The sequence below is a fragment of the Mustela putorius genome, unplaced genomic scaffold, assembly GCF_011764305.1.
Source record: "Mustela putorius furo isolate JIRA1106 unplaced genomic scaffold, ASM1176430v1.1 tig00003909_pilon_pilon_pilon, whole genome shotgun sequence".
Classification (NCBI taxonomy): Eukaryota; Metazoa; Chordata; class Mammalia; order Carnivora; family Mustelidae; genus Mustela; species Mustela putorius.
In genome coordinates this window covers 9,090,981-9,117,150 of record NW_025422057.1, presented here as the reverse complement: position 1 = coordinate 9,117,150, position 26,170 = coordinate 9,090,981, and the positions used below count along the sequence as shown (strand labels likewise).

The 26,170-nt window shown below is 39.0% G+C and overlaps 1 protein-coding gene across 5 annotated transcripts in view; it reads left to right on the top strand.

Annotated features, from left to right (window-relative positions):
- The window catches only part of PLEKHA1 (pleckstrin homology domain containing A1), a 54,713-nt gene that overhangs the window by 6,206 nt on the left and 22,337 nt on the right, over nt 1-26,170 (top strand). For 4 of the 5 annotated variants that reach the window (XM_013055736.2, XM_004751790.3, XM_013055735.2 and 1 more), the window contains exons 2-5: nt 8,011-8,171; nt 12,871-12,927; nt 15,219-15,264; nt 21,728-21,825. In XM_013055736.2, coding sequence (XP_012911190.1) covers nt 8,031-8,171; nt 12,871-12,927; nt 15,219-15,264; nt 21,728-21,825 — 342 coding nt within the window. In that variant the 5' untranslated portion in view covers nt 8,011-8,030. Of the gene's footprint in view, nt 1-8,010; nt 8,172-12,870; nt 12,928-15,218; nt 15,265-21,727; nt 21,826-26,170 lie in introns of those variants that run through there. The other variant, XM_045068451.1, reaches the window with a different exon arrangement.

Sequence of the window (26,170 nt, the reverse complement as noted above, 5' to 3'; positions counted from 1 at the left end):
CATCAGGATTTTTAACAATCCCTCGGTAATTCTAATAAGTAAAGTTAAAGAGTTTTGGACAGGGTGACGTTACCTAGTATTGAAGAATCTGGGCTCCAGAACTAGACTCCTTTGGTTTGAATCTGAGCTGTGCCATTTCCTAAACCTGTGACCTTGGGCAAGTAATTTTTAAAATTTCCTGTGCTTTGTTTTTCATTTGTAAAGTTATTCTAAGTATTAAGCTAATATTTAAATATTTGGAACAGTGCATGGCCAGTAGTAATACGGGTTTACTGAATATGGAATATTCAGTAAATGGAATCACTCAGCTGTGTTGAGACTAGAGTGAAGGGAGGCAAGGACAGAAGCAAGGAACAGTCAGCTAGCTGAGAGATGATGGTGGCTTGGACCACAGTGGCAGCAGTGTAAGTGATCAGAAGTAGTGGGATTCTGGATATTTACAAGATGGAACCAATAGGATTTGCTGATCTGTTGGATGTGTAATGAGAGAGAAAGAAGATTCATTCCAGTCTGACTCTAAGATATTTTGCCTGAACAGCTGGAAGAAGGGAGTGGTTGTTTATTGAGATGGGGAAGACCGAGACAACAGGTTTCTAAGGGGAATGGTTGATGCTGTTTGTTTAAGTTTGAGATGTCTGTTAGATAAGTAAGTAGATATGTAGACAGTTGTATACATGAGTCTGCAGTTCAGCTGGATGTCCAGAGCTAGAGATAGCTGTTGGAAGCCATCTGTATGTAGACTTAGGTAAACAAGTGAGCTCACCTAGGGCATGGGCAAAATACATGAACAGATACGAACATTACTTCATTTAGTTTATGAACACTAAAACTGAAAATGGTTTCAGAATTAATAATACCAAGTGGGATTACTGGGTTATGGGGTAAATGCATGTGTGATTTTGTTAAATAGTGCTGTATTCATCTCAATAGGGTTGCACCATTTTGCCTTTTCATGAGCAATGTAAGAGTCCCTGAGTTCTAATAACTTCACCAATATAGTGTATTGGCAGGCTTTTGACTTTTGGCCAGTTTGATAGGTGAGAAATGGTATCTCTCTAACACAGATTTTTTTCCATTGTGAAGGGTTGTGAACATCCACAGAAGCCTAGGATTGTATAACTATAGAACCCATCAAGTAGTTCCAACAACTATCAGGCCAGGCCATGCCTCCTTCATTCCCTACCCCTAGATTATGCAGGTACTATTTTATGTATCAGTAGATACCTCTGATAAGGATTCATTTTCTTGGTGACATAACCATAATAACATTATCACACTGAAAATAAAGACCCATTTTCTTAATATAGTTAGGCAGTATGCTAATACCAGTTGTCTTTTCTTTTTAAAGATTTCATTAATTTATCTGACACATACACAGAGAGAGAGAGAGAGACAGCTGGAGAGGGAACACAAGCAGGGGCAGAGGGAGAGGGAGAAGCGGACTCCCTGCCAAGCAGCGAGCCAGATGCAGGGCTCGATCCCAGGACCCCGGGATCATGACCTGAGCTGAAGGCGGATGCCTAACGACTGAACCATCCAGGCGCCCCCTAATATCAGTTTTCTTAAATATGTCAGTGTTTTCAAAGCTTATTTAAAAAATTTTTTAAAGATTTTATTTACTTGAGAAAGAGTGAGAGATTGGATTTTGCTATTTGAATACCCGTGGTATGGTTTAACATGTTCTCTCCCTGTTTTTTTGTGTTCCCTGTCAGTTGGTATTAGATCTAGAGGTTTGGGTCAGATTCAGGCATTTTATTTTCAGAGGTGTTTTGTAAGTACTATCATGTTCTTAGGCACATGAAGTCTGCTTACCTTTTTTTTTTTTATGGTGTCCGTGGCAATGCCTACTGTATCTCTATTATTTTGAGATTTTTCTTATTATGAATGAAGTCAAGCATCTTTTTATTTTTAAGGGCCATTTTAATATCTTTTTTGCAGAATATCTGTTCATGGATTTTGCCCATTTTTCTCTTGAACTTCTGATATATTTCCCTTGACTTTTTTTGCAAGCTCTTTAAATGCTAAGGAGATGAGCCCTTTATGATGATGTAAGTTGTAAATATTTTCTACCGGTTTTGATTTTGCTTATCAGGTTTTTGCCATGCAAAAGCTTTTTTAAAAAAGTGATGCATGGTCAGTTTTATCAATAAATTTTTTATTGCTACTGGATTTTTTAACTTAACTTTTTGGAACTTTAAGTTACATACAATAAACTATCCGTTTAAAGCTTACAGTTTGATGAGTTTTGATTATATTGTGGCATGTGGCTGTAGTTCCTTTACACAGTAGAATGCACTTCATTGTATAGACAAATTACGTTTTATTTATCTCCATGTGTTGATGAACATTTGGGTTGTTTCTAGTTTGAGGCTATTAGAAATAAAACTGCTCTAAATATTAGTGAATTAGTCATTGCATAAATATATGTTTTCATTTCTCTTGCATTAATACCTGGGAATGGAATGGCTGGGTCAGAGGTTAGGTGTATTATTTTGGTTTTATTGCCAGAACTTTCCCCAGAGTGGTTGTATCATTTTACATTCCCATCAACAGTGCAGAAATTCTGGATGTGCCACATCTTTGACAACATTTCATGTTGTCATTTAGCTTAATTTTAGCCATTTGGAGAGTGTATATGATATCTTTTTAAAATTTAGGATTATTGATGTATAATTTACATACAGTAAATTGTACTCATTTTAGGGCACAGTTCTGTAAGTTTTAACATGCGCATATAGTTGTGTAAGCTCCATCACAATCAGGATACACAACAGTTACATCATCAAAAATATTTGATTTATGTTCCTTTGTGGTCCTTTTCCTTATCCCAAGCCCTAGCAATTCTTTTTTTTCCCAATATTTATTATTTATTATTTTAGAGAGAGAGAGGAGGGGGAGGGGCAAAGGGAGAGAATCTCCAGCACACACTCCACTGAGTGCAGAGGGAGCTCTGTGCAGAGCTCGATCTCATGACCTGAACCGAAACCAAGAGCTAGACACTTAACCAACTGAGCCACCCAGGTGCCCCTCAAGCCCTAGCAATTCTGTTCTGTCTTTTAGCACTGTAGTTTGTTTTGTTTTTTAACTCGTATGCAGTAGAGTTTACTCTGTGGTAAACTCTGGGCCTGAGTTTTGATGAATGCATTGCGTAATGATACATCCCAGCACAATTAAGATGCAGAACAGTTCCATCACTACAAAAATTACCAGCCCCTCCCTTCATTTACTGGTTTGTTCCCTGTCCCAATAGCCTTTTTGGTCTGGCTTCTTTCACTTAGCGACGGTAGATTCAAGATTTACTTAGGTTGTATGTATCTGTGGTTTGTTCCTTTGTATTGCTAAGCAGTGTTCCATCATATTGGTTGTACCACAGTTTATTCGTTTATGGGTCAAGGGACATTTGGGTTGTTTCTGCTTTTTACCAGTTAAAAGTAATGTTGCTGTAGACATTTGTACAGATTTTTGTGCAAACACAGCTTTCAGTTCACAGTAGGATTGCTGGGTCATATTGTAGTGGTATGTTTAACTTTATGAGAAACTGTGAAAATTGTTCATCCAAGTTGCTGTACCATTTTGCATTCCCACCAGCAACGTATTAGAGGGAGTTCACTTGTTCCACATTCTTTTTTTTTTTTTTTTAAAGATTTTATTTATTCATTTGACAGACAAAGATCACAAGTAGACAGAGAGGTAGGCAGAGAGAGAGAGAGGAGGAAGCAGGCTCCCCGCTGAGCAGAGAGCCCGATGCGGGACTCGATCCCAGGATCCTGAGATCATGACCTGAGCCGAAGGCAGCGGCTTAACCCACTGAGCCACTCAGGCGCCCACTTGTTCCACATTCTTGTCCGCATTTGATATTGTCAGGTTTGGTGTTTTTTGGCTTGTTTTTGGTTTAGCCATTCTATTAGGTTTGTTGGGATATCTCATGGTTTGTATTTGCAGTACTTTCCTGACTAATAATCGTGAACATCTTTTCATGTGCTTGCTTACTCTTTGTGTCTTCGTTGACTATTTGTTACTATTTGTCTTTTCAGGGTTTGGTTTTTTTGCCATTTTCCTGTTTAGTCACTTCTCTTACTATTGAATTATAATAATTTCTTGCCTGTTCTTTGATATCAGTTATTTGATAGACATATATGTACTGAATATTTTTCTCATCCTGTGACTTGTCTTTTGGTTTAACAGTGTCTTTCAAAGAGCAGTTTTTAATTTTTTTAAGTCCAATATAATAACTAGGATATTGCTCATCCTCTTTGTGTCTTAATTAAGAAATCTTTGTGTACTCCCAAGGTCATGAACACTTTCTCCTATATATTTTTTAGAAGCTTTATTGTTGTAGCTTTTGTGTTAGGTCTGTGATTAATTTTGTTACATTTTTTCCCACATAAATACCTAATTGTTCTAGCACCATTTGTTGAAAAGACTATTCTTTCCCTGTGGAATTGCCTTGGCATCTTTGTTGAAAATCAACTGACAATATATATGTAAGAGTCTGTTTCTGTATTCTAAGCTGTTCCACTGATTTATCTTCTTCTTCTTTTTTTTTCCCCGAATCTGTCCTACATTGTCTTTATTGCTATAGCATTTTTGTAAGTCTTAAAATCAAATATTGTAAGTAATCCTACTCCATTCTTTGGGAAAAAGACTTGGCTACTTATTTATTTATTTGAAACATAGAGGGAACATAAATAGGGGGAGCAGCAGGCAGAGGGAGAGGGAGAAGCAGGCTCCCTGCTTAGCCGGGAGCCTGACACGAGGTTAGATCCCAGGACGTCTCAGGACCTGAGCCAAAGGCAGCCACTTAATGACTGAGCCACCCAGGTGCCCCATAGATTGGGGTTTTCTAGGTCATTTGCATTTCAGTATATATCATAATACATATCATGTTCTCTATTTTTATAAAATATTCTGGACTTTTTATTGGATTATTATATCACTACTTCATTCTTTTCTGTATCTGTGTTGGATGGATCACATGTTTAACTATTCACCTGTTGACAAGCATGTGGGTTGTTTCCACTTCTTGGCTATTGTGAACAGTGCTGCTATTAATATTTATGAGTAGCTGTTATCACTTCTTTTGGGTGTATATCTAGGAGTGGAAATGCTGAGTTGTATGGTATTTCTGTGTTCAACTTTAGAAGAACTACTAAACTGTTTTACACAGCTCTTGTACCATTTTAGTGTGAGGGGTTCCAGTTTTTCCACATCTTTGCTAACACTTGTTACTTTCTTTTAATTATCACCATCCTGGTGGGTATAAAGTAGTATCTCACCATGGTTTTGATTTACATTTCCCTAATTACCAGTGATACTGAGCATCTTTTGTGTTCTGTTTGGCCATTTGTGTATCTTCTTTGGGCAAATTGTCTTTTCAAGTCCTTGCCTATTTTTTATTTGGATTGTTTATTATTGAATTATAAGAGCTATTTATATATTCTAGATACTAGACCTTTGTCAGGTACATAATTTGTGAATATTTACTCCCATTCTGTAGATTCTTTTTTCATTTTCTTGATGTTCTTTGATGCAAAACAGCTTTTAGTTTTGGGGCTCCTGGGTGGCACAGTGGGCTAAGCGTCTGACTCTTGGTTTCAGCTCATGTTGTGGTCTTGGGGTCCTGAGATTGAGCGCAGTGTTGGGCTCTAGCTCAGTGCAGCGTCTGCTTAAGTTTCTCTCTTCCCTTCCCTACCCTGGTTGCACACTCTCTCTCTCAAAGAAAAAAAAAAGCTTTTAGTTTTTATGAAGTCCAGTTTAGCTTATTTTTTCTTTTGTTGTTCATATTTTTGATGTCATATCTAATAATTCATTGCCAAATCCAAGGTCATGAATATCAGCCTCCATGTTTTCTTAAAGTATGGTTTTAGCTATCTTACATTCAGACTGTTAATCTATTTTGAGTTAATTTTCATGTAGTGTGACGAGGGGTCAAATCTTCCCCGTTGCATGACGTTGGCACCTTTGTTAAAAATCAGTTGGCCATGTAGGTATGGGTTTGTCCAGGGTCTCAGGACTATTCCTTTGGTGTGTGTCTGTCCTCATGGCACCACTCAGGTGGATAGTTTTTTACTGTTGGATACAGGTACACCTGGACGGTATGTGGGTTAGGCTCCAGACTACTACAATAAAGCAAATACCAAAATAAAGCAAGTCAAATGAATTTTTTGGTTTTCCTGTGCATATAAAAGTTACTTTCACACTATATTGTAGTCTGTTAAGTGTACAACAAGATTACATCTAAAGAAAACAATGTACATATCTTAATTTAAAAACCCTTTCTTGCTAAGAAAATGCTAACCATCATTTGTGCTTTCAGCGAGTCATAATCGCTGATCACAGGTCACCAGGACAAATATTATAATAATGAAAAGATTTGAAATATTGTGAGAATCACCCAGGTGTGCCACACAGACACCAAGTGAACAGATGCTGTTAGAAAAACGGTGCCAGTAGACTTGGCTCCATGTAAGGTTTGCCACAAACTTCCAGTTTGTAAAAAACACAGTGTCTGGAAGTGCAGTAAAGTGAAGCACAAAAAAATGAGGTGTGCCTGTACGTTAGTATAGTGTATTAATTTTCCAAGTTTTGATCACATTTTAGAAATTTTAAAAATGTTGGGTAAGTTCATTAAAGGAATTATCTTCTTGAAGTGCCAGATTTATAACAACACACATACATGACCTTAGTGGATAATTTTGTTTAAAAATTTTTGGTGTATCTTATTACTGCTCTGGATGCATACAGAGTAGTGTTTAGATACGCAGTGTATCAGGATGTGTTCTAATTGAATTTTCATTGTGGGTGAAACAACCTTGAGCCGTTATGTAGAGACTTAGTTATGTATATACATTCAGCCTGCCAAAAGCTGTTGGTGCCGGCTCTAAAAGAGCCGGAATAGGGACAGTCTGCAGCTTGCATCCACGAGGAAGGAGTCACATATGTGCCATTTCTAGAGAAGAAAATTGGCTGGGAACTCTGCTTTTTACTCAAGTCATGGTTTTTAACTCTAATCAGTACAACAGAAATTTTAGTACTGTAAGAATCAGAATATGATGTGTTTCTGAAGTCTCTTAGTCTGTAACTTCTCTCTTCTCTTTTCCTCCCCATAATTATTTACTGAAGAAATTGGGCTGTTTGTCCTGCTGTTTCCCCACAGTCTGGCTTTGGCTTAGTGAAACCCTGTGGTGCAGTTTACTATGTTCCTCTGTGTTCTTTATTTCCTGTAAGTTGGGATTTTGACATAGGGAGATCTAGAGACTGGATCCGATTCAGATAAAAACTTTTTTTTCCTTAGTACATATTCACTTCATAGGTGATGTTTGTGTCTTCCCTCAGGAGGCACATAATACTGCTTATCTCTCTTTTTCATGGTGTTAATTTTCCTATGATTCATTTTAGTTGTAGCAATTCAAAGAGCTTTAGAGAAAGTGTGGTGTAAATGTTAAGATATGAGCTCTAGAGCCCGGGAATCTGGGTTCTCTAATCTTTGAGAGTCACTTTCCCTTGTGGGCGTTGAGTCTTATCTGTGAAATGGGGACATGATTCCTATGATGGGGTTGTTCTGAGGATTCCGTGAGAAAACGCGTGGAAAAGAACCTTGCACAGAGCCTGGCATCTAGTTAGTGGCCAATAAGTGTTAGCAATTGTTTTTCTGTGAACTTAAAAATACTCTGTAATAATCTGAAAGGTAGATTATCTGGACTTATAAGTGAGGAAATTGAAGTTTGGATAGCGAATTTTTGGGCTCATCTGGGTGTGTTTGGGGAGAAAAGTCGGTCAGTTAATGCAGTGGAGGTGAACCGCTCTTCTCTGTTCCAGGCAGTGTGTAGAGCTGTACTTAGTAACCACTCACAAGAAGCTTGTGGTTTTGCCCATGCTTTGTACATACCCACATGTACGTCCCCCACCTCAGGTTGGGAAGGAGGCTCTTTGTTAAACAAGTTGTAAATAGCACATTTTCGGTTTGAAGTCCACTGAGAAGTACTTACTGTCAAATGTTTTGTTTTACAGTGTAATGTTCAGGCTCAGAAATGCCTTATGTGGATCGACAGAATCGCATTTGTGGTTTTCTAGACATCGAGGAAAATGAAAACAGTGGGAAGTTCCTTCGAAGGTACTTCATACTGGATACCAGAGAAGATAGTTTCGTGTGGTACATGGATAACCCACAGGTTTGTGAAATCCAGATGGTCGCCTTTTTTCAAATCACGCGAGAATTTTAATTATTAATATAGCTAATATACTGTATGGCTGTTAGGATTTGTTTTCCCAAACAATCTACGTTTAGATTTATTTCTCCTGGCTGCATTCTTCCTGTCCTGCATGTTCAACCCTGCTGTCCTACTTGAATTTCAGATGGAACTAAGTTTATTTGTGCATGCGTATATGTGTCCCACCCCCCTCGAGAAATGCTGTCCCTGGTAGAAAATTCTGAAATCATTTAAATTTAAGATACTGTCTCTGGGATAGAGACCGCTGTCTTTGGTAAAGAAACTGCCTGAGCTAGTTGCCACTCTTGTACACATGTGTAGCCCTTTCATGTTGTGACAGATTTGAGAGTCAGCCGTGTAATGCCATTCATGGATTGAAATCCACTTGGATTTCATTGTTGCTTTTCAAATCATTGGGGAAATGTCATAAATTAAAAATTAGAATCTCCATTTTAAGATCTGTGAAAGACTTGGATTAGAGATCATCTAATGAGTAGTTTTTTTTGGAGTATGTAAACAAGAGTTTATTAAGGCACAAAATAAATTATTATTATAACTTTAAAAATATAAACTATTTCTTAAATGAGTAGTTTTAAGTTTTCTCTCTCTGTGAATCTCTTCATTCAAATTGGGATGGATGTTGCAAGGTTGAGTCCCTAGCAAACGTCTAAGCTGATTCTGTCTAGTGGCTGAGGGACTTGGAGTTCAGGGAGGAGTGGGGACTGGTGGGAGGTTCCATTCTGTTTCACAGAGAAGGAACTAGACCCCCTGAGAAGCAATCTAATGTTCTTTACCACCCTGTACTTACTTCAGGTTAGACAAAATACTTATGTACTAATGCATTTATATTTGTTTACACAGAATTCAAGTTGTAAGGGCTATAGTACAAATTCCACCTCCTCTTCAATGCAGGAAGCCTGTCTACCCCTGATCTTCACTTTAGCTGTTGGTTCAATTACACATTATGAAAAAGTACTTGTGCTATTTGAGACACTTTTGTTATTATTTCTTCTGTGAGCCAAAATCTCTTTGCTTGTATCTGCTGCCTATACTGGGTCCCTGTTTCTCCATAAAGTAAGTTTAGTCCTTTATCCAGACACGACCTTTCAAATTTTAGAGGATAATTTGTATTTTAATTCAGTGTAGATCATTTGAGTTCTGACTTTGATACTTTTTCCTAGGAACTGTCTACTCTCTGTCCTTATTCTTACAGAGCTTACTGACACTGTTTTACTCCCTTATCTCTGGGTGTAACCACCTTTCTTGGGTGGTAGTAACCTGGCTGTGCAACTACGATGATTATTATCTTTACTTACTGGGCCAGAGTCCGTGGAAGAAGGAGCAGGTCAGCAGAAATCAAAAGTCCATGTTTATTTATTTTTGTATTTTTTATAGAAATCAGATTTCTCCCCTTTATTACTCCACCGTTTTATCTGTGGCACAGTCCCCTCCCAAACTGTCTTTTGCAGAGTGGAAAGTAACTCAATTCCACTTGACTCCCTCTCACTGCTGGGTACTAGATCCTGGTTTCTGGTTCTCCTCATCTGCACGAGCCACTGCAGAGTCCTGGCCAGTGCTCTTCGGGTTTGTCTCTCTTCACAAGATCTGGGCGACTGACACATACGGATTCTTCCTAATTGCATTTAAAGCTCCTTGGTTGTTTCTCTTTCTTCATAATAATAGGTTCTCCCCTCAGAAGTCATCCTTTTATCAGCATTTCCCACTTAGAGCTAGAAGGTGGTGAGCACAAAATGGACTATTGTTATTATACCGAAGGAAACATGAATTTGGAATCAGAGTTAACGGACTTCATGGAGGTCATAGCATTCAAAATTGACCCAGAGGGTGGATATGATTTTGGCTGGGAGTTGGAGAAGTGGGTGTTCCAGTGCTCACAGAATAGCCCAGGCAAGAAGTCCAAGCAAGGAGGCCTGTGCCTATGTGGAGAATAGGGCCCTGTGGCTGTAGCCGGGAGAGTGTGTGTTAAAAGTTTGCACTCAGCTAGATCTTTCTCACATGAACTGATATTTTGTTTTTAAGAGTTTCAGGGTTTTTTTTTTTTTTTTGAAGTTTGTTTATTGGGACACCTGGGTAGCTCAGTCTATTAAGCGTCTCTTTGGCTGTGTCTCTTTGGCTCAGGTCATGATCCCAGGGTCCTGGGATCGAGTGCTGCATTGGGCTCCCTGCTCAGTGGGGAGTCTGCTTCTCCCACGAACTGCTGCTCACTTGCTTGCTCTCTCTGTCTCTCTCAAATAAATTAAAATCTTTAAAAAAAAGTTTATTTATTTAAGTGAACTCTACACCCAGCATGGAGCTTGAGCTCATGACCCCGAGATCAAGAGTCACGTGCTCTTCTGACTCGACCAGCCAGGTGCCCCAACATGAACTCTTTAAAAAGCCGGATTTGGGGTGCCTGGGTGGCTCAGTACCTTAAAGCCTCTGCCTTTGGCTTGGGTCATGATCCTGGGGTCCTGGGATCGAGCCCCTGCATCCGGCTGTCTGCTCAGCAGGGAGCCTACTTCCTCCTCTCTCTCTGCCTGCCTCTCTGCCTGCTTGTGATCTCTGTCTGTCAAATAAATAAATAAAATCTTAAAAAAAAAAAAGCCAGATTTCCATGATGTAATTAGCACATTGGTTTTTATAAATGTAGTACAGAATTTTAAATCTGTCTTTCTGTTTGGTTCTTAAAAGTTTTAACTCTTCATTCTGTTAAGAATCTTTTACAGTCGACTCTGCAGCTGGTGGATTAGCCGTCAGTATACTAGCTTTGTGTCATTTTTAAATGTATTAGGACTTACAGCTCTTAATGAAAACTTTAGTAAAATGTCTTGCTAGGATGATTACCTTAGGTTGAACCACATGAAATTGCCAGTATACCACCATTTTGATCTACTGAAAAATGACAAGTTCTATCTGCTTCAATCTAGTTGTTTGTGTTATGGTACTGTAACACACTTATGCTGGTCATAATAACCCTGATATGAAAGAAAAATCAGTTTAGCTCACCTGTCCTAGAGAGCCGTTCTCCTTCTGTTTTCCTTTCTTTACCACTAACCATTGGTTAGAAAACCCATTCTAGTGTATTACTAGAGATCCATTTGGAGCTTTCTGTATTTTGTTGAGGGTGTGGGTAATGGTGGAAAATGAAATAATTGAGTATCTGTTCAGGAAGTGACTTTGAAGAAACTTGAAAGAAGTATTTTGGCAAAAGGAGTGCAGGAACTCATAAGAAAAATGGCTCATTCTCCTTTTTATCTTAAAAGTCACCAGTTGATTCTTTCTTGTTCACTCTCAGGGAACAGATTTTGAAACCTACTTTTTTGTAGTCGAACTTGGCAATAATCTCACTGATCCATAGAAACTTGGTATTTTGAATATTCTTTATCTCTTAGCTACTTACATTTCCCTATACTGTGGCACTGTTTAATCTATGACCCTTCATGTCATGTGGCCATGACATACTTCTCATTTTTCTTCCTCATACAGGGCTTAGAACTGTATTAAGCTAGTTAAAAGATTAAATTTTTGGAGGATTTAAAAGAAAAATAACACTTCTGAATGGAAGGTTAGTAGTATTTTAAGAAAATCACTTAGTAGTTAGGAGGTCTTGAAGGCATTTTAACATTTCATTGACTAATCCAAAATTTAAAAACAACAACAAAGCAACCTCTTAATGTAAAACATTTTATATAAGAACACAATTTAACAGTATACCTTAAAAATTACAATGTTATTTTGTATACATATTTATGGTTTATATTTAGAAGCTTGAATGTAGTATATAGTTTAAAGCGAAACATAATGCAGTTTACATAGGAGTGTAAATTTTGAAAAGATCTGTCCCTGTCAACAATAACCAGTAATTATGTTTGGGAATCTTAATTAAGTCTTTGAAATGTCTCGGCTTTCATATAATTAATTGTTTCCAGTAAGCTTATAGAGAGGTCTGAGAAAGGTACCTCCTAATCATTCATTAAGCAAAGTCAAAGGTTTTTCTTTTTAATGTACATAATCATAAAGTTAGATAAAAAGTTGATCTTGGTTAATCTGTAGTGGAGGAAGCTTTCAATGTTAACATTGTTTTAATTTTACTTTTAAAATATTCTGTTGGAGTTTTCCTTTATATTCTTTGATTATTTTTTTCCAGACTCTCTTATCTGGTAAGAATACCCTCTGTAATCCATCCAGTTTATTATATTACATGATATATTAAAGTACAATTTTGATTTGATTACAGAATGCTCACAAACCTTTGTTAATGGTTCAAATTCTTAACAGTATAAATTATTTGCTACTTTTTAAATTTAGGTCCTATATAGTTACGTTCTTGGTTCAAGTTCCCAAACCATTGTTTTCTACTACAACCCTATATGATACCATGTTACAACCCCGCGTTTATGGCTTTTAACGAAAAGTTTGGCCACAATGATAAAAATAGCCTTTTAGTTATAGAATGCGTTATGGTGGGACAAAATAGAGTTTGGTTTTGTTATCCAACTGTCAACTTGATTTGTAAATACTTGAACTAAAAAAGTTGATTTGTAAAATGTGATATTAAAAAATCTAATTTCTTAACTTTTTCTAGTACATTTAGGACATTATAATATAAAATAAATTAATAATGTTGTATTTTAATTATATATTAATAATTTGTTTCCAGAACTTACCTTCTGGATCATCACGTGTGGGAGCCATTAAACTTACCTACATTTCAAAGGTAGTTTTTCTCTATTGTTTCATATTCATGCCTGAATTAAAATTCCTTTAAATGAGAGTATGAATAATCAAAGAGCAGCTTCCTTTCTGTGTCATTTAGTGATGAGGTTTGGGGTCCTACCATGTTGAAAATAGTACCTGCTCACTACAGGTAGGAAGTTCTTTTATAAAATTCGGAAGAGTATGTGGCTAATTGCAAAAGTTAACATTAACTTCTGTGATTGGGCCATCAGGACATTGGAAGGGCATCACAAGGACAAAGATGAGTTAACAGGTTCTATCTTTGGGAAACCTGAAGATGTTTTCTGAGTCTGTATTTATTTAAACTGTTTCCAACTTTTAATGCCATTACTTTTGACTTTTTTTTTTTTTTTTTTTAATTTTGTATTTTTTATAAACATATATTTTTATCCCCAGGGGTACAGGTCACAGACCTGTACTTTTGACTTTTTATTTTTGTTTTATTTTGAAGAAAATAAGGACCATCTTAATGAGGAAACAATGGTTTTTCCTTCATTTCACTTTGTTTCTTCTTATTTCTCTTTTCTTGTTGTTGATATTTCTGGAATTTTTATAATACTATTTTTCTTTTAAAAAATTTAGGTTTGGTATTTTCAGGTATTTTTCCCCCCTTGATTTTATCAGTGTTTTGGGAACCGAGATAGAAGTTGAGGACCTAAACCTCTGGAGTTTTTATACAAAATAATGTTTGTAGATGACTTAAGTTAGGAGATGGAAAGAGTAGCATGGAGTCATATGCGTGTGCATACTATTAAGCATGTTTTGGAATTTCTTAGCAAAGGTCTTTAACAGAAGACAGGTTTACAAGTGTGCTTCTGTTTAAAGGACAGTTTTATAGACAAAGTACTTTGTTCTCAATATTGTTCTAGTTGACAACAACAACAAAAAGAATCAGCCCATGCACAAAAAGGTTACATATTTAAAGAGCAACATTTTTTTATTATTTATTTAATTAAAACCGTATTATTTAATTTGCAAAAGATGAATATTGTTTAAATATACCTCAGTTGTCCCTGTAAATTAAGACATTTTATAAATGCCTTAAGGTACCTTGAGTTTAAATTCTATAATGATTATTATAAGGAAGCATAAAATTCTACTGTGAAATAAACTGTAGGACCCCCGTCTTCTTGCTGGCCTGCAGCATAAGTGTGCTGTGAGGTAAGGATGCCGCCAGGGGTTGTTGACTCTCCGTGCAGTGATGAGGAATAGGCAGTTGAGGGAGAGATTGCCGATATGCTTGTATCTTTTCAGTCATTTGTTGCCTGGTCTTTTTAAAAATGGGAGCTCTTTTTAAAAATAAAGTATTAACTAAGCAAGTAAGCCTGACTGGCCATCTGCCTCCCAACTCTTCTGTTCCCCTTTTAAAATATAACTTTCTCTGTGTACTTCTGTTGACTTTAATCTCTGTCCCACAGCTTTCCCGAAGGTTGAATTGTACAGTTTGTACTCTGCGTTAGATATGCCTCCCTTTTCCAGAATTTATTCCTGGAACAACAAATTCCAGTGTGACTCAGAGCTGTGAATTTGTAGTTGGGATCAGTCAGGAACCCCAGACTTAGAATTGCTTTTGAAGGTACAAAACAGATGTTGCAAGGAGATATCACTGGGCAGCAGGTGGTGATAGCCATGAATGGGCTTCTCAGAGGCTACTTCATTACGGGGGGGAGGGGTGGTAACAGCGACCAGGTGCAACTAGTTGTTTCACCTTCTGAAAGCCGTGTGTTGCATTTAGCAGCGTGGCCCCATTATCCCAAGATGTTCTCATGTACAAGAGGATCCAGTGCCATTTTGGTTTTGTTTCCTCATTGCAGATTAATACCTTCTGGATTTTGGGGCTTGGTTAATTACAGTCTTCCCCTTACCAATAGTCATTATCTCTAAAGGTTCACAGCTAATTTAGAAATATGCAATTTGGAAAGAATTTATAGTTTCTATAGAGTATTCTGAGGGGATTTTGAAAATTATGTTAAACTATGAATTTTTCCATGTGTTCTTTTAATGGTTTACTTTCAACTTCTTCACGTTTTGTTTGAGTAAATATTCAGAAAGAACATGAAGTATCGTTTGTTTAAAACATCTCACAGTTGGGAGCCATATTCTGTGTTTAATTTGCAGTTCTTTCTCAGTAGCCATAAAAGTTTAATTTTAGATCTGTTTGCTAAATACATGTTATTATTGGGAAATCATACATGTACACGTTCATGCAGCATTTAAAGTTGGTTATCTAGCATATGAAGAAGAGAGTGACACATTTCTCTTTTTTGTTAGGTTAGCGATGCAACTAAGCTAAGGCCAAAGGCTGAGTTCTGTTTTGGTAAGTAGCCATTTTCTGTATGTTTGTTAACTAAAGTTTGGCTAATATAATTACAATATGCTGTAAAAGAAAACAGTACCCGAAAACCACACAACACAAACCTATGGGTTAATGGATTATTCTAAGGGAAATTCCCTTGAAACCACCATCTGGGTGAAGAAATAAAACTCCCTGCCCCTGAAGCCTCTTTCCTGTGTCCAGCCCAGTCCCAGCGCCTCCCTTCTTTGGATGTGGTCATTAGCTACCATGTATAGTGATCACCGCCAGCAAGACTTCCAGTAATTCTTAACTTTCTACCTTGTATTATTCTATCATAAATGTGTAAATAATGGAAAGGATTTGATTTTCAGCTTGTGGGTGCTAAGGAGTTTATAGTTTGGGGGTGGAGGTAGTCGAGGGTGTCTGATCCAGATAGTGAATGTGTGAAGCAAGCAGTGAATGTCTAGTGTGTGTACACTCTGCTTGGCCCTGGGGCTGGGAGAGCAATAAGAAGCAGTCGTCACCCTTAAGAGCCTCACAGGCTCCTTGTCTCACAGACACTGTAGCTGGCAGTATCATCGCATTTATTGCTGTCAGCAGAGAAAGGGGTGTACAAGCTGTTAAAGAACCACAGACGAGCTTCACATCCTCACTGGGGAGTCAAGGGAAGCCACCACCCTGGGTGAGGAGAACCTGGAGTCAGTGACCAACTATCCTTGATCATCCTCTGCCATGGGGGAGACATGGGGTTGGGATCACAGAGACAGAGACATGCACAGGAGAAGAGCATGGTGTCTTTGGGCACCGGAACACTCCGGGAAGCTGCCCGGAATGGATGGCGACAGACGGAAAAGTAAAAGGGCAGGTGGGAGTCTGGGTATAACGTGTTGACAAATGATGTGCGTGTGCATGTGCGTATGTGTGTAAACAAGAGGTGAGAAATTAGCATCTAGAAAGCTGACATAAGGTGAAGGAATTTTTTTGCATGGATACAGTTTTGATGCAGGTAGATTAGTTCAGTGGCTCCCAAACTACAGTCCTTAACGGACTGAATCTGGGTGGTGGCCGTGGAAGGAAGGACAGACATCGCTAGCAGGAGACGTGAAGGGACTTGGTGCCTGGATGTGCGGGAAGAGAGAGGTTCCGGTAGGTTCACTTCTGGTAAAGAAATGAGGGGTCAGGGAGAGCTGGATGGGGTAAAATGTTCAGTGAGGAGTTTGATGTGGTGGGGAAACAACACGTGGAAATGTGGTGGCGGTGATAATCGAGGACTGGATAGAGCCTGAAGATCAGGAATGGAGGAATTTGGAACCTGCCATGATAGCGGGTCGTAGTTGAAGCTGGGGGAGCTGGTGTGCCCTCAGCGTGTTCATGGAACCTAGTGATGGGAAGACATTTCAGAGTGGCCAACTGGCGTGCTTTACGTTAGAGTAGATGCTTCTTGTGGTAGAGTTGATGTTAATGTTCCTTTTTCTCTTTTGCTTGTAAAGGGCAGGTTTCTTCTTTAGGCATTGTGGTAGGGATAACAGCTCGTGGCAGTCATGTACATCCAGCAAGAGAACAGCATATGAGCAGGATGTAAGGTAGCTGTTCAGAGAATCCTCTGTAAGACTTTTTAAATTTTTTTTTTAAGATTTTATTTATTTACTTGACAGAGTTCACAAGTAGGCAGAGAGGCAGGCAGAGAGAGAGAAGGGAAGCAGACTCCCTGACAAGCAGAGAGCCCGATGCGGGGCTCAATTCTAGGACTCTGGAATCATGACCTGAGCCGAAGGCAGAGACCCCAGCCTACTGAGCCACCCAGACGCCCCTCTCTGTAAGGCTTTTATCACCATTAAGAAACTAAAAAAAATTTATGTTTTTATTACAAATTTATAATTTTGGCTACTAAATAGGAAAATCCCTCAGACTTTGTGAGTGAAAAGCTAGTGGGGGCAAGTCGAGTAACAGAGTACTTTGTGTTTTGGAATGTGTAAAGCCTATACTCCTGAAAGTCTTTAATGTAAATCTCAAACCCATGGTTTGAAGGAATAGGATTATATAGTAATAGATGTGAGGTTCATTTGCTGGAGTATTTAGAATGGGTGATTTTACTTGGGAGTCAAAGATTAAGAGTTTTGTTTTGCCAGTAGTTTATTAGTCTTTACTACTAGAGGGGATAGAAAAGAGATTCTTAAAATGCTAGCCTTCAGAGAAGTAGGCAGAGGCCATAACTTCCATTCAGAATGGCAACATAAAGACTCTCCTGCCTTCATTCCATCTCAGATTGCTCAAAAACAAGTGAGAAAAAGAAACACTCCAATCATCTTTGATGAACCTGGCAGACATCTGTAATCTGCAGCGTAGACAGATGGGAAGTGCGCGGAGGAATGTAAAATAACTTAGCAGGTCGCAGCAAAAGCCAGTGAAGGGCTGGCCGGTCAGGGTCCTGCCCCCCACGCCAACTCCAGCTGGAGCTAGGTTCTGGGTGCTTTCTGGGGAGTCAGCAAGAGGAGGGACTGAAAGCAGGGACTACGTTTGAATGTCTGTGTCAGGGACAGCCTCTGGTCCCTGCTTCTCTGTCTAGCGTAGGCAGCTGCCCTTCCACCGTCCCAGCAAGAAATGGCATGTGTACTATCTTTAGAAATAGAATCAGTGAAGGGTGCCTGGTTGGCTCTGTTGGAGGAGCACATGACTCTTGATCTTGGGGTCATGAGTTCGAGTCCCATGATGGTATAGACATTACTAAATAAGTAAAAACTTAAAAGGAAAAAAAAAGAAATACGCTCTGTGCTTGGGGAGTAGGAGAGGGTTGAGGCATGAAACTGAAGGTAGGAGGACTAAGTGAAGATCTGCCCATTTCCTGTGTCCAGTCCTGGAGCACTGGGCAGCCAGGCCTAGTGGGGTGGGAGTCTGCCTACCCCAAACAGGAGAGCTGTAGGTACCGACCTGTGGGCATTTCTACTAGAGGAGTTCGTTGTGTAGTGAAGTCCAGCAGTTAGCAACCCTACAAATCTTCAGGAGAGCTTCCCATCAGTTTTTTAGTACCTTGTTTTTGAAAGTATGAATAGACAGCCCTAGATTACATGACATTTGAGGAGAGAGAACTGTCAAATAGGAGAAGGGACACAAGACAATGGCAAAACTCAAAAGAAAAAGTCAAAATCTAAAAGTAGAGCAGAGACAAAGATGTGAGGAGAGAAATGAGAAAATTAGAGAGAAATGAGAAATGAGAAAATTAGACTTCCTTTAAGGAAGTCTGCCATCCGACTACAGGAAGAGGACAGAGAAAGAACAGAGGGAAGAGAGACATTGACAAGGAAGGCATGTGGAAAGGGTCGCATCACCATGTGGTCTGCAACCGCATTCAAACCGCATTGGAACCATACCTCAGGTTGCTCCTGGGTTGTGAGATGACATTTGTTTGCAGTCAGGCTCATGTTTGCATGAGCATCCAGTATGTTCACTTTGATAGTGAAGATTTGAAATGAAGGGGCTCCTGGTTGGCTCAGTTGGTTAAGCGGCTGCCTTTGGATCAGGTCATGATCCCAGAGTCCTGGAATCAAGTCCCACAAGAGGCTCCCCTGTTCAGTGGGGAGCCTGCTTCTCCCTCTCCCTCTGCCTGCTGCTCTGCCTACTTGTGCTCTTTCTATCTGTCAAATAAATAAATAAATAATCTTAAAAAAAAAAAAAGATTTGAAATAAAATAAAGAAGTATTGAAGTGAAGAGGTAGTGGGAACACCAGCGTCTGGTTTGGAGCCATCTTACACTGTGAAGTCCCTGATTTAAAAGTGTGGCAACTTACGGCTTTTGTGTAGTTCTGTTTTATTCTGGTGTTTGTTCTTTCTCTGTTCCCACCTCCCTCCCAGCGTTGTTAATATGTCCCTTCCCAATAATTTGCTTTACATTTTCCACAGTGCGTTCTTACTTGGAAATCTCCAGATGATCATGATGAAGAGGATGATCTCTGTTTTGTCCCAAGTACTGTCCTAGTTTCTTTACATCTCTCGCCTCCACCCCTCAATGAATGGGTGGGTTGCATCCATTTCATCAGTGAAGAAAACGGGGCTCAGAGAAAGTGCATGGGTTTTTGCAAGATGACATTGTTAGTCGAGTGCATGAGCTGGTCAGGTCTGAGTGACTCCAGGCTTTGATTTTTTCCCTCCGATCATACCATTATGCCCCTTCCTGCTGTGCACTATATACAATAATATAGCACCTGAATTTTTGTTTAGAGTGCAGGGTTTGCTAAGAATCTTTTTGAGAGGGGCATTTGCCTCTTTTCCCTTAAAAGAAGTCCTTATATAAATGTTATTCATTCAAAAATAGATGTATTAAGCACTTGCTTTGTAGCAGGTAGAGTGTAGTACCAAGTGCTCAGATTTTCAGACTCTTCGGATGATCTGGGCAGATTCCTGGAACAGTGTTGAAGGAAGAAGCCATTGGGAGAGGTAGGGGGAACTCAGCCTCAGCCTGAGTTGTAACAAGATTGTAAAAGGGTGCTTTGCCAGTTGTTAAAAATTAAAAATAAAAGCGGCATGTTAACATATCCTACTGTGCTACTCATTTATCTTAGTTTATGCTTATAGCATTTAGAATTTCTCCAGTCTCTAGTAAGATATAAAAGAACTGACTCACAGTGCTCTAAATTTCTTTAATTTCCAGACCAGTTGTTGTACAGCACTTCCCAAGGGACTTCTGACTTCCTTGCTCAGATTCTCATCTCAGTTCAAGGAAGCTCTGGTTTAGTGTCTTGGTCTCAGTTCTAATTTCAAAGTCCTGTGCATTTGAGAAATAACTTCGGAAGTTGTTTTTATTGTTCATAATTGCAGCAGTGTAGCTGTTGAAGTGCATTAGCTCCTAGAATGATATTTATGTTTTTAAAAATGAATGCACATGAAATATAATTAATAAGCTTTAATTCAAGGGTTGACAGGGATAGTTGGTAGATAACTGTGTATGCTGGTATGCTTTGCTTCATACAAATAGATAGTCACTAACCAGGTGTATGTAAGTTAAATTGTACAAAGAGTTCCAAATGTATTAAGATTTTAGATATAAAGACATAGATATAAAAGAGTGCTGAAAATATCAAGGTGTTTATTTTTATAACCTTGAGTTGGGGAGATTTTCAGATATGTGAAAGCTCAAGTCATTACAGGAAAAAGAAAAGATTGGTAGAATATTCCTGTTCGATAAAAGATACCATGGGCAAAGTGAAAAGGCAAATGACAGACTGGGAAAAAGAACTTGAAATAAAATAGAAATGATTAATACAAAAGCTCTCCAAGTCAACACAAAGTAAGTGAACACTCAGGAGAAATATGGGTAAAGAAAAGAAAGCTCAGAAAACAAATTCTAATGGCCAAGAAACATAAAAAACTAATTTGTCTCAATAATCAAAGAAATTCACATTTAAACAAGATGTGATTATTCACCAATTAGGTAGCCGAAGACTGTTGTGTTTGTGAGGGTCCAGTAAGGAAAACAGTCTGCATTAGGTATTTCAAACCCTGGGGTATGTGTTTTAAGGAATTGGTTACTCGTTTGTTGGAAGGCTGAAAGAGCACAAAGGGGACTGCTGAAGAAACCTAGGCGTTAGGAAGTATATAAGGCCACTCTCACCCACCTGGCTGGAGAAATGAAAGGGGAAGAGGTAGTAGTATCACCTGAACCTAGGACTTAGGAAGGGGGCCGGGATGGAGCTAGTGAGGAGTGTCAGGGGAATCTGCAGGGCTGGCAGAGAGAGTGGTGGAAGCGTCTGAGCAGTAGCTAGCGTGTGTTGCTGCTGGTGGATGGACAGTGGTAGCAGGAACTTAGGAGCAAGTGCCCTCTCCCCACCTCCCTCACACCTTCTAGTCTCCCTTCAGTACCTCCCATTAGCAGAGCATGGCCTGAGCTGGCAAGGGGTCGTAGGAAATCTTGTCTACAGACTGCAGCTCCAATATCCTAGAGTCCTGGGGCTGAATACGAGGTCCCTTACTAGCATAGGTGCTAATAGTCAAGACTGGTGTGGGGCACTGGACAAAACAGGCCTTTGCATACACCGTTGTTAGGAATGTAAATGGGTTCAACCTTTTGGGAAGACAAGTTGTCCAATACCTATAAAAATTTTAAAGGTGAATTCCCTTTGACCCAACACATCTGTGTTAAGAAATTTATCCTATAGAACGGGTAACCCAAGTATGGAAAGATAAATATACATGATGTTTCATTGGGATCATTTATATGACTTTAAAAAATTAGAAATAGCCTAAATGTCCATCTTTAGGGGATTGGCTAAATATATTGTGGTATTTCAATTTCATGGAAAACATGGCCATTAAAGATAAGAGGTTTACCTATGTTACTGAGTGATAAAAACATTATTACATATGATCTTGTCAAATCCAAGAGAGTCACAGTATTGTACCTAGCATGGTTTTTCAGAAAGTAGCTGCAAATATAAATTTAGATGTAACAAGTGCGAAATTTCATGTTGTAGTTTATTTTTTCTCTCAACAGTTATGAATGCAGGGATGAGGAAATACTTCCTACAAGCTAATGATCAGCAAGACCTAGTAGAATGGGTAAATGTGTTGAACAAAGCTATAAAAATTACAGTAAGTATTTTTTTTAAATTTTTAATGTCTGGAAATAATCTTTACATTTTGAAAATATATTTGCTTAGTGTCTCTAGTTTACCAGCAGATTGTGTATTCCAAGTTTGTTTAAAACACAGGTCTTTATAATGTGAATACATTGCCTTGTACAAGGTGACTATCAGCTCTTAAAAATAGCCCATACATCAATGCCTTTTGAAACCTTTATGTACCTAATAAGATATGTATTAGTGTAGATTTTACTAATGTAGATTTTACTGCATGCAGTAATGTTTCTAGGGTAAAATGCATATTTTTTCTTCCTGAGTAGGATAAGGGACTTCCTGCCACTGACCCAGCGACTGGGTGTCGGCCTTCCTGTCTTCCAGGCCATGGCAGGATTGCTGTCACATAGGGTAGAGTTCGAAGAGAGGAGCAGGAAGCGGAGGTGAGGGAGTGGGAGTGAGGCACAGAGACAGGGAGTGCATTTGGAGAGCTGTGGCGGCCAGAGGGTGCTGCCCACATGGCCCCGGAAGTCTGTCTCAGGCTCTAAAACCTGCCCGGCCCCCTCTTCCTCCTTGATTTCGGAACGTGCCGGCCTTGCACACCTTTTCTGGGCTCCAGCTTCCCGCTTGCCACCTGCATTTCTCCTTTTTTGGTTTTCTAATGAACAGGAATGTGTATTGATTATCTACAGTGTGTCAGGCCCTGCCCTGCAGGTTTTACCCAAATTATCTGGAAAAGTGAGCTTTGAAGGATTGAGAAACTTACCAGTTTCAGAGCTGGTAAGTGGTGGAGCCGTGAGCCAAACCCAGCCCATTGGACTCTGGAGCCAGACCCTGAAGAGCAGTGCCTTACTGCTTCCTGGAAAAAGAGCCCTTTCCTACTCTTTTGTTCCTAATGCAAAAACCCAACTTTTCTGAGAGCATTTACCACTCACAACGATAGGCAAGTAGAGAGGTTCTGTGCCCTGATCCTACCTCTCCTTGCTTTTTTCCTCCTTAAACACTTGTAGAGAAACACATAGAGGCCTGCATGGAAAGGATCTGGAAGGAGTTCCTGGGTGAGGTTTGTTGAATTGAAGTGTGTTTCTGTTCAAATGTAGTTATTTACTGACCTGAAATGACTTCAACCCTCGAAAGACATGTGCTCTGAAAGTTGCCATATGTTATTACTTGATAGTTTCCATCTGAAATGAATGATTCCATATTTATATCACAACACAATGAAGAGTTAATACAACTAAAGCTGTTCTCAGAGTGAAGTCGGAGTTTTTGTCTTGCACCAGCACAGCCTGTTACCACATGACAGAAACACCCACGCCGTGCGTCTGATCTGTGCGTGGAGAAGTTATTTTAGGCTTGTGCAGTTTCAGGAAAGCACTTTTTTGAGCTGATGCACAAGTACATATTCTTCAAAGGTCTTAACTAATTGTTTTTAATTCAATAAATATATATTTTTTAACATGAAATTTTCTTTAGAAAGTACCTAGTAGCTTTACCGAGTTTATTCATTTATTGCAATTTAAAATAATAAGCAGCACTGGTTTCTTAGTGCTTTAAGAAAAAAGTAGTGGATAGTCTCAGGATTTTGCCATTTTGGGGGTTCTTGATTTGCTGTGTCTGATTTATTAATGGTGGGAAACCATCTAGTACAGATGGCACTGTTAAGCTTGTTCATGTGCAAGAGAAACTGAGGTTGGGTAATGTTCCAAAGTATAAAGACTGCTGATACCAGCTGTTGTGATTTTACAGCTTTATTTTAGATGTTGAAATTTTTAAGCTAAATCAGTTGATATTCTTTTATAATTCATGTTTTTGTAATTCACATTTAGAAGATAGGAGTACATGAAAGATAGAGAAATCCTTAGCTAGTCAACAAAATGAATATTGCGTTATTACAGTGAATTAAAGTAATATAGAAGTGATAGTATTTACTAAAGATCAATCTTAAATAAACATTTAACTTACATGATAGCAAGGAGAGAATTTCCTATGCTTCCATGAGGTACCTTTAATTTTTTTCTCTAAAGAGTCTTGCCATGGTGCACCTGGGTGGCTCAGTGTGTTGAGCCTCTGCCTTCAGCTCAGGTCATGATCCCAGGCATCGGGCTTTCTGCTCAGCAGGGAGCCTGCTTCCCCTCCTGCCTCTCCTCCTGCCTCTCCTCCTACTTGTGATCTCCAATGTCTGTCAAATAAATAAATAAAATCCTAAAAAAAAAAAAAGAGTCTTGCCAGGGGGTGCCTGGGTGGCTCAGTCTGCCAAGCATCCAACTCTTGGTTTTGGCTCAGGTCTTGATCTCAGGGTCCTGAAATCGAGCCTTGTGTCAGGCTCAGTGGGGAGTCTGCCTAAAATTCTCACCATTTGCCCCTCTCTCTGCTCACACACTTTCTCTCTCTCAAATAAATAAATAATCTTTATTTAAATAGAGTCTTGCCAATTTTAATGTCATGTGCATAAATACACATGGAAATGTATTAGGGTGTGGAATCTCTAATTTGTCATCCTTTCCTATGGAAATTGCCAATGATTTACCTACATATTTCTTTGGAAAATTAAATACATTTTAGTTATGTGTGGTTTACATTTCTGTGGAATCTCTCCAAATTACATTTTGGTCAACTGTATATGTGACATATAAACTTAAAACTTTAAAAAATTCATAATTAGGAAAAAGTTCATAATTAGGTTTTGGAAGTATGTGGCTTCAGAATACGGATGGTTTAGGGGTCGTGGTAAGGGAATGGTGATTATTAAACTACTTCCTAATTATAGTACCTGTCATCTTAATGGACTGTCCTCTGACACCCTGGTCTGTGGCTTACTTTGCTAACATCTGTGTGAAAATTTATTGGTGGCTGCCATTAAAAAAATTTTTCCCCTTATTTGAAAAGAAAAGAGAGTCAGTATTAGAGGAACCAACCCTGAGGGGAGTATCAGTGACTGAAGTTGGGAAAATCAGACTTTAAAATATACTTTCAAATCACTATTCATTTATAGTAGTAGGAGTGTGAACGTGGTGGTCTCTCGTCCCTTATTGAGTACCCTCAGGGGTACTCAGTAATTTGTGTTTGAACATTCGAGGTTTTAGTGTGTAAGCCCTGTCGTTTGGCTCCGATTTGCTCATCCCTCGTTCTCTGACTCCCTTTTCTTTTTCTGCTGTTAGGATCCCAAGCAAACACCTAAAAATACATGCAGACTTCTCGCAGGAAGCAGCGCAGGACAGACAGAAAGCAAGAGACAGGGGAGTCCGGGGCAACGAGAGCAAGCACGTCCCGTGTCTTTGACACTTGCTGTCTGCCTGGGGGTCATTTTTCTGATTCTTGCTTAGTAGTTGGCTGGTTTGTTTGTTAGTCCTGAACATGTTTATTTTAATGGCTGAATTTAGACTAATGTTCAGAATTTTTAGGAGTTGGTATTCTCTTATATTTTTCTTGGTTTAGGAGAATGTTTACAGTTTATTTTTTATTACTATCCTTTTAAGGATTTTATTTATTTGTCAGAGAGACAGCGAGAGCAAGAGAGAGAGAGAGAGAGAGAGCACGATCAAGGGGAGGGGCAGAGGGAGAAGCAGGCTCCCTGCTGAGCAAGGAGCCCAATGTAGGACTTGATCCCCGGACCCTGGGATTCTGACCTGAGCCAAAGGCAGACGCTTAACGGCTGAGCCACCCAGGTGTCCCTACAATTTGTTTTTTTAAATTGTAATGAAATGTTACATTAGTTTCAGGTGTACAACATACTGAATTGAAAGTTCTGCGTGTTACTCAGTGCTCACTGCACAGTTTAGATAATTTTTATTGTAAAGTACAGATCTAAGTTAATTACTGAGCTCTAGCATTGGAATTATGCCATACTTAGCATTTATTTTATTATCAGGACAAATTAGAAGCAGTGGGGCTTAGCAACATAGAGAAGGGTTTTTAATATACCATCATTTCTGCAAGAAAAATAAAAAAGTCTAAGTTTAAGTGTGTAAGTGTCGATCTATTTTTAGGCCGGTATTAAAGGTTTTTCTTAGGAAATGTGCACATATGACTAAAACTCTGAAGTTTTTAAAAGAAGGACTGACTTCACCTGGGTCACCTCTTAGCACATTTCAACTAACACAGCTGAGGAGAGTGTTCGGTTCTTGGTTTTAAAATCTTCTGATACTGTTTTCTGTTCTTAATGGGATAACTCGGCCCCACCTTATCTGTCATAATTGAAATACATGATACTATTCATTCAAAACATTATAGGTTTCCTTAGATTGTTTCCGGGTGTGTGGTGTCCTTTGTCGCCCCTTCACTGTCATGTCATTATGTGAATCTTGTCAAGTAGAGTTCTAGCCATTATCTGTTGCCCTTAAAAAGTCCAATGTGTAGCC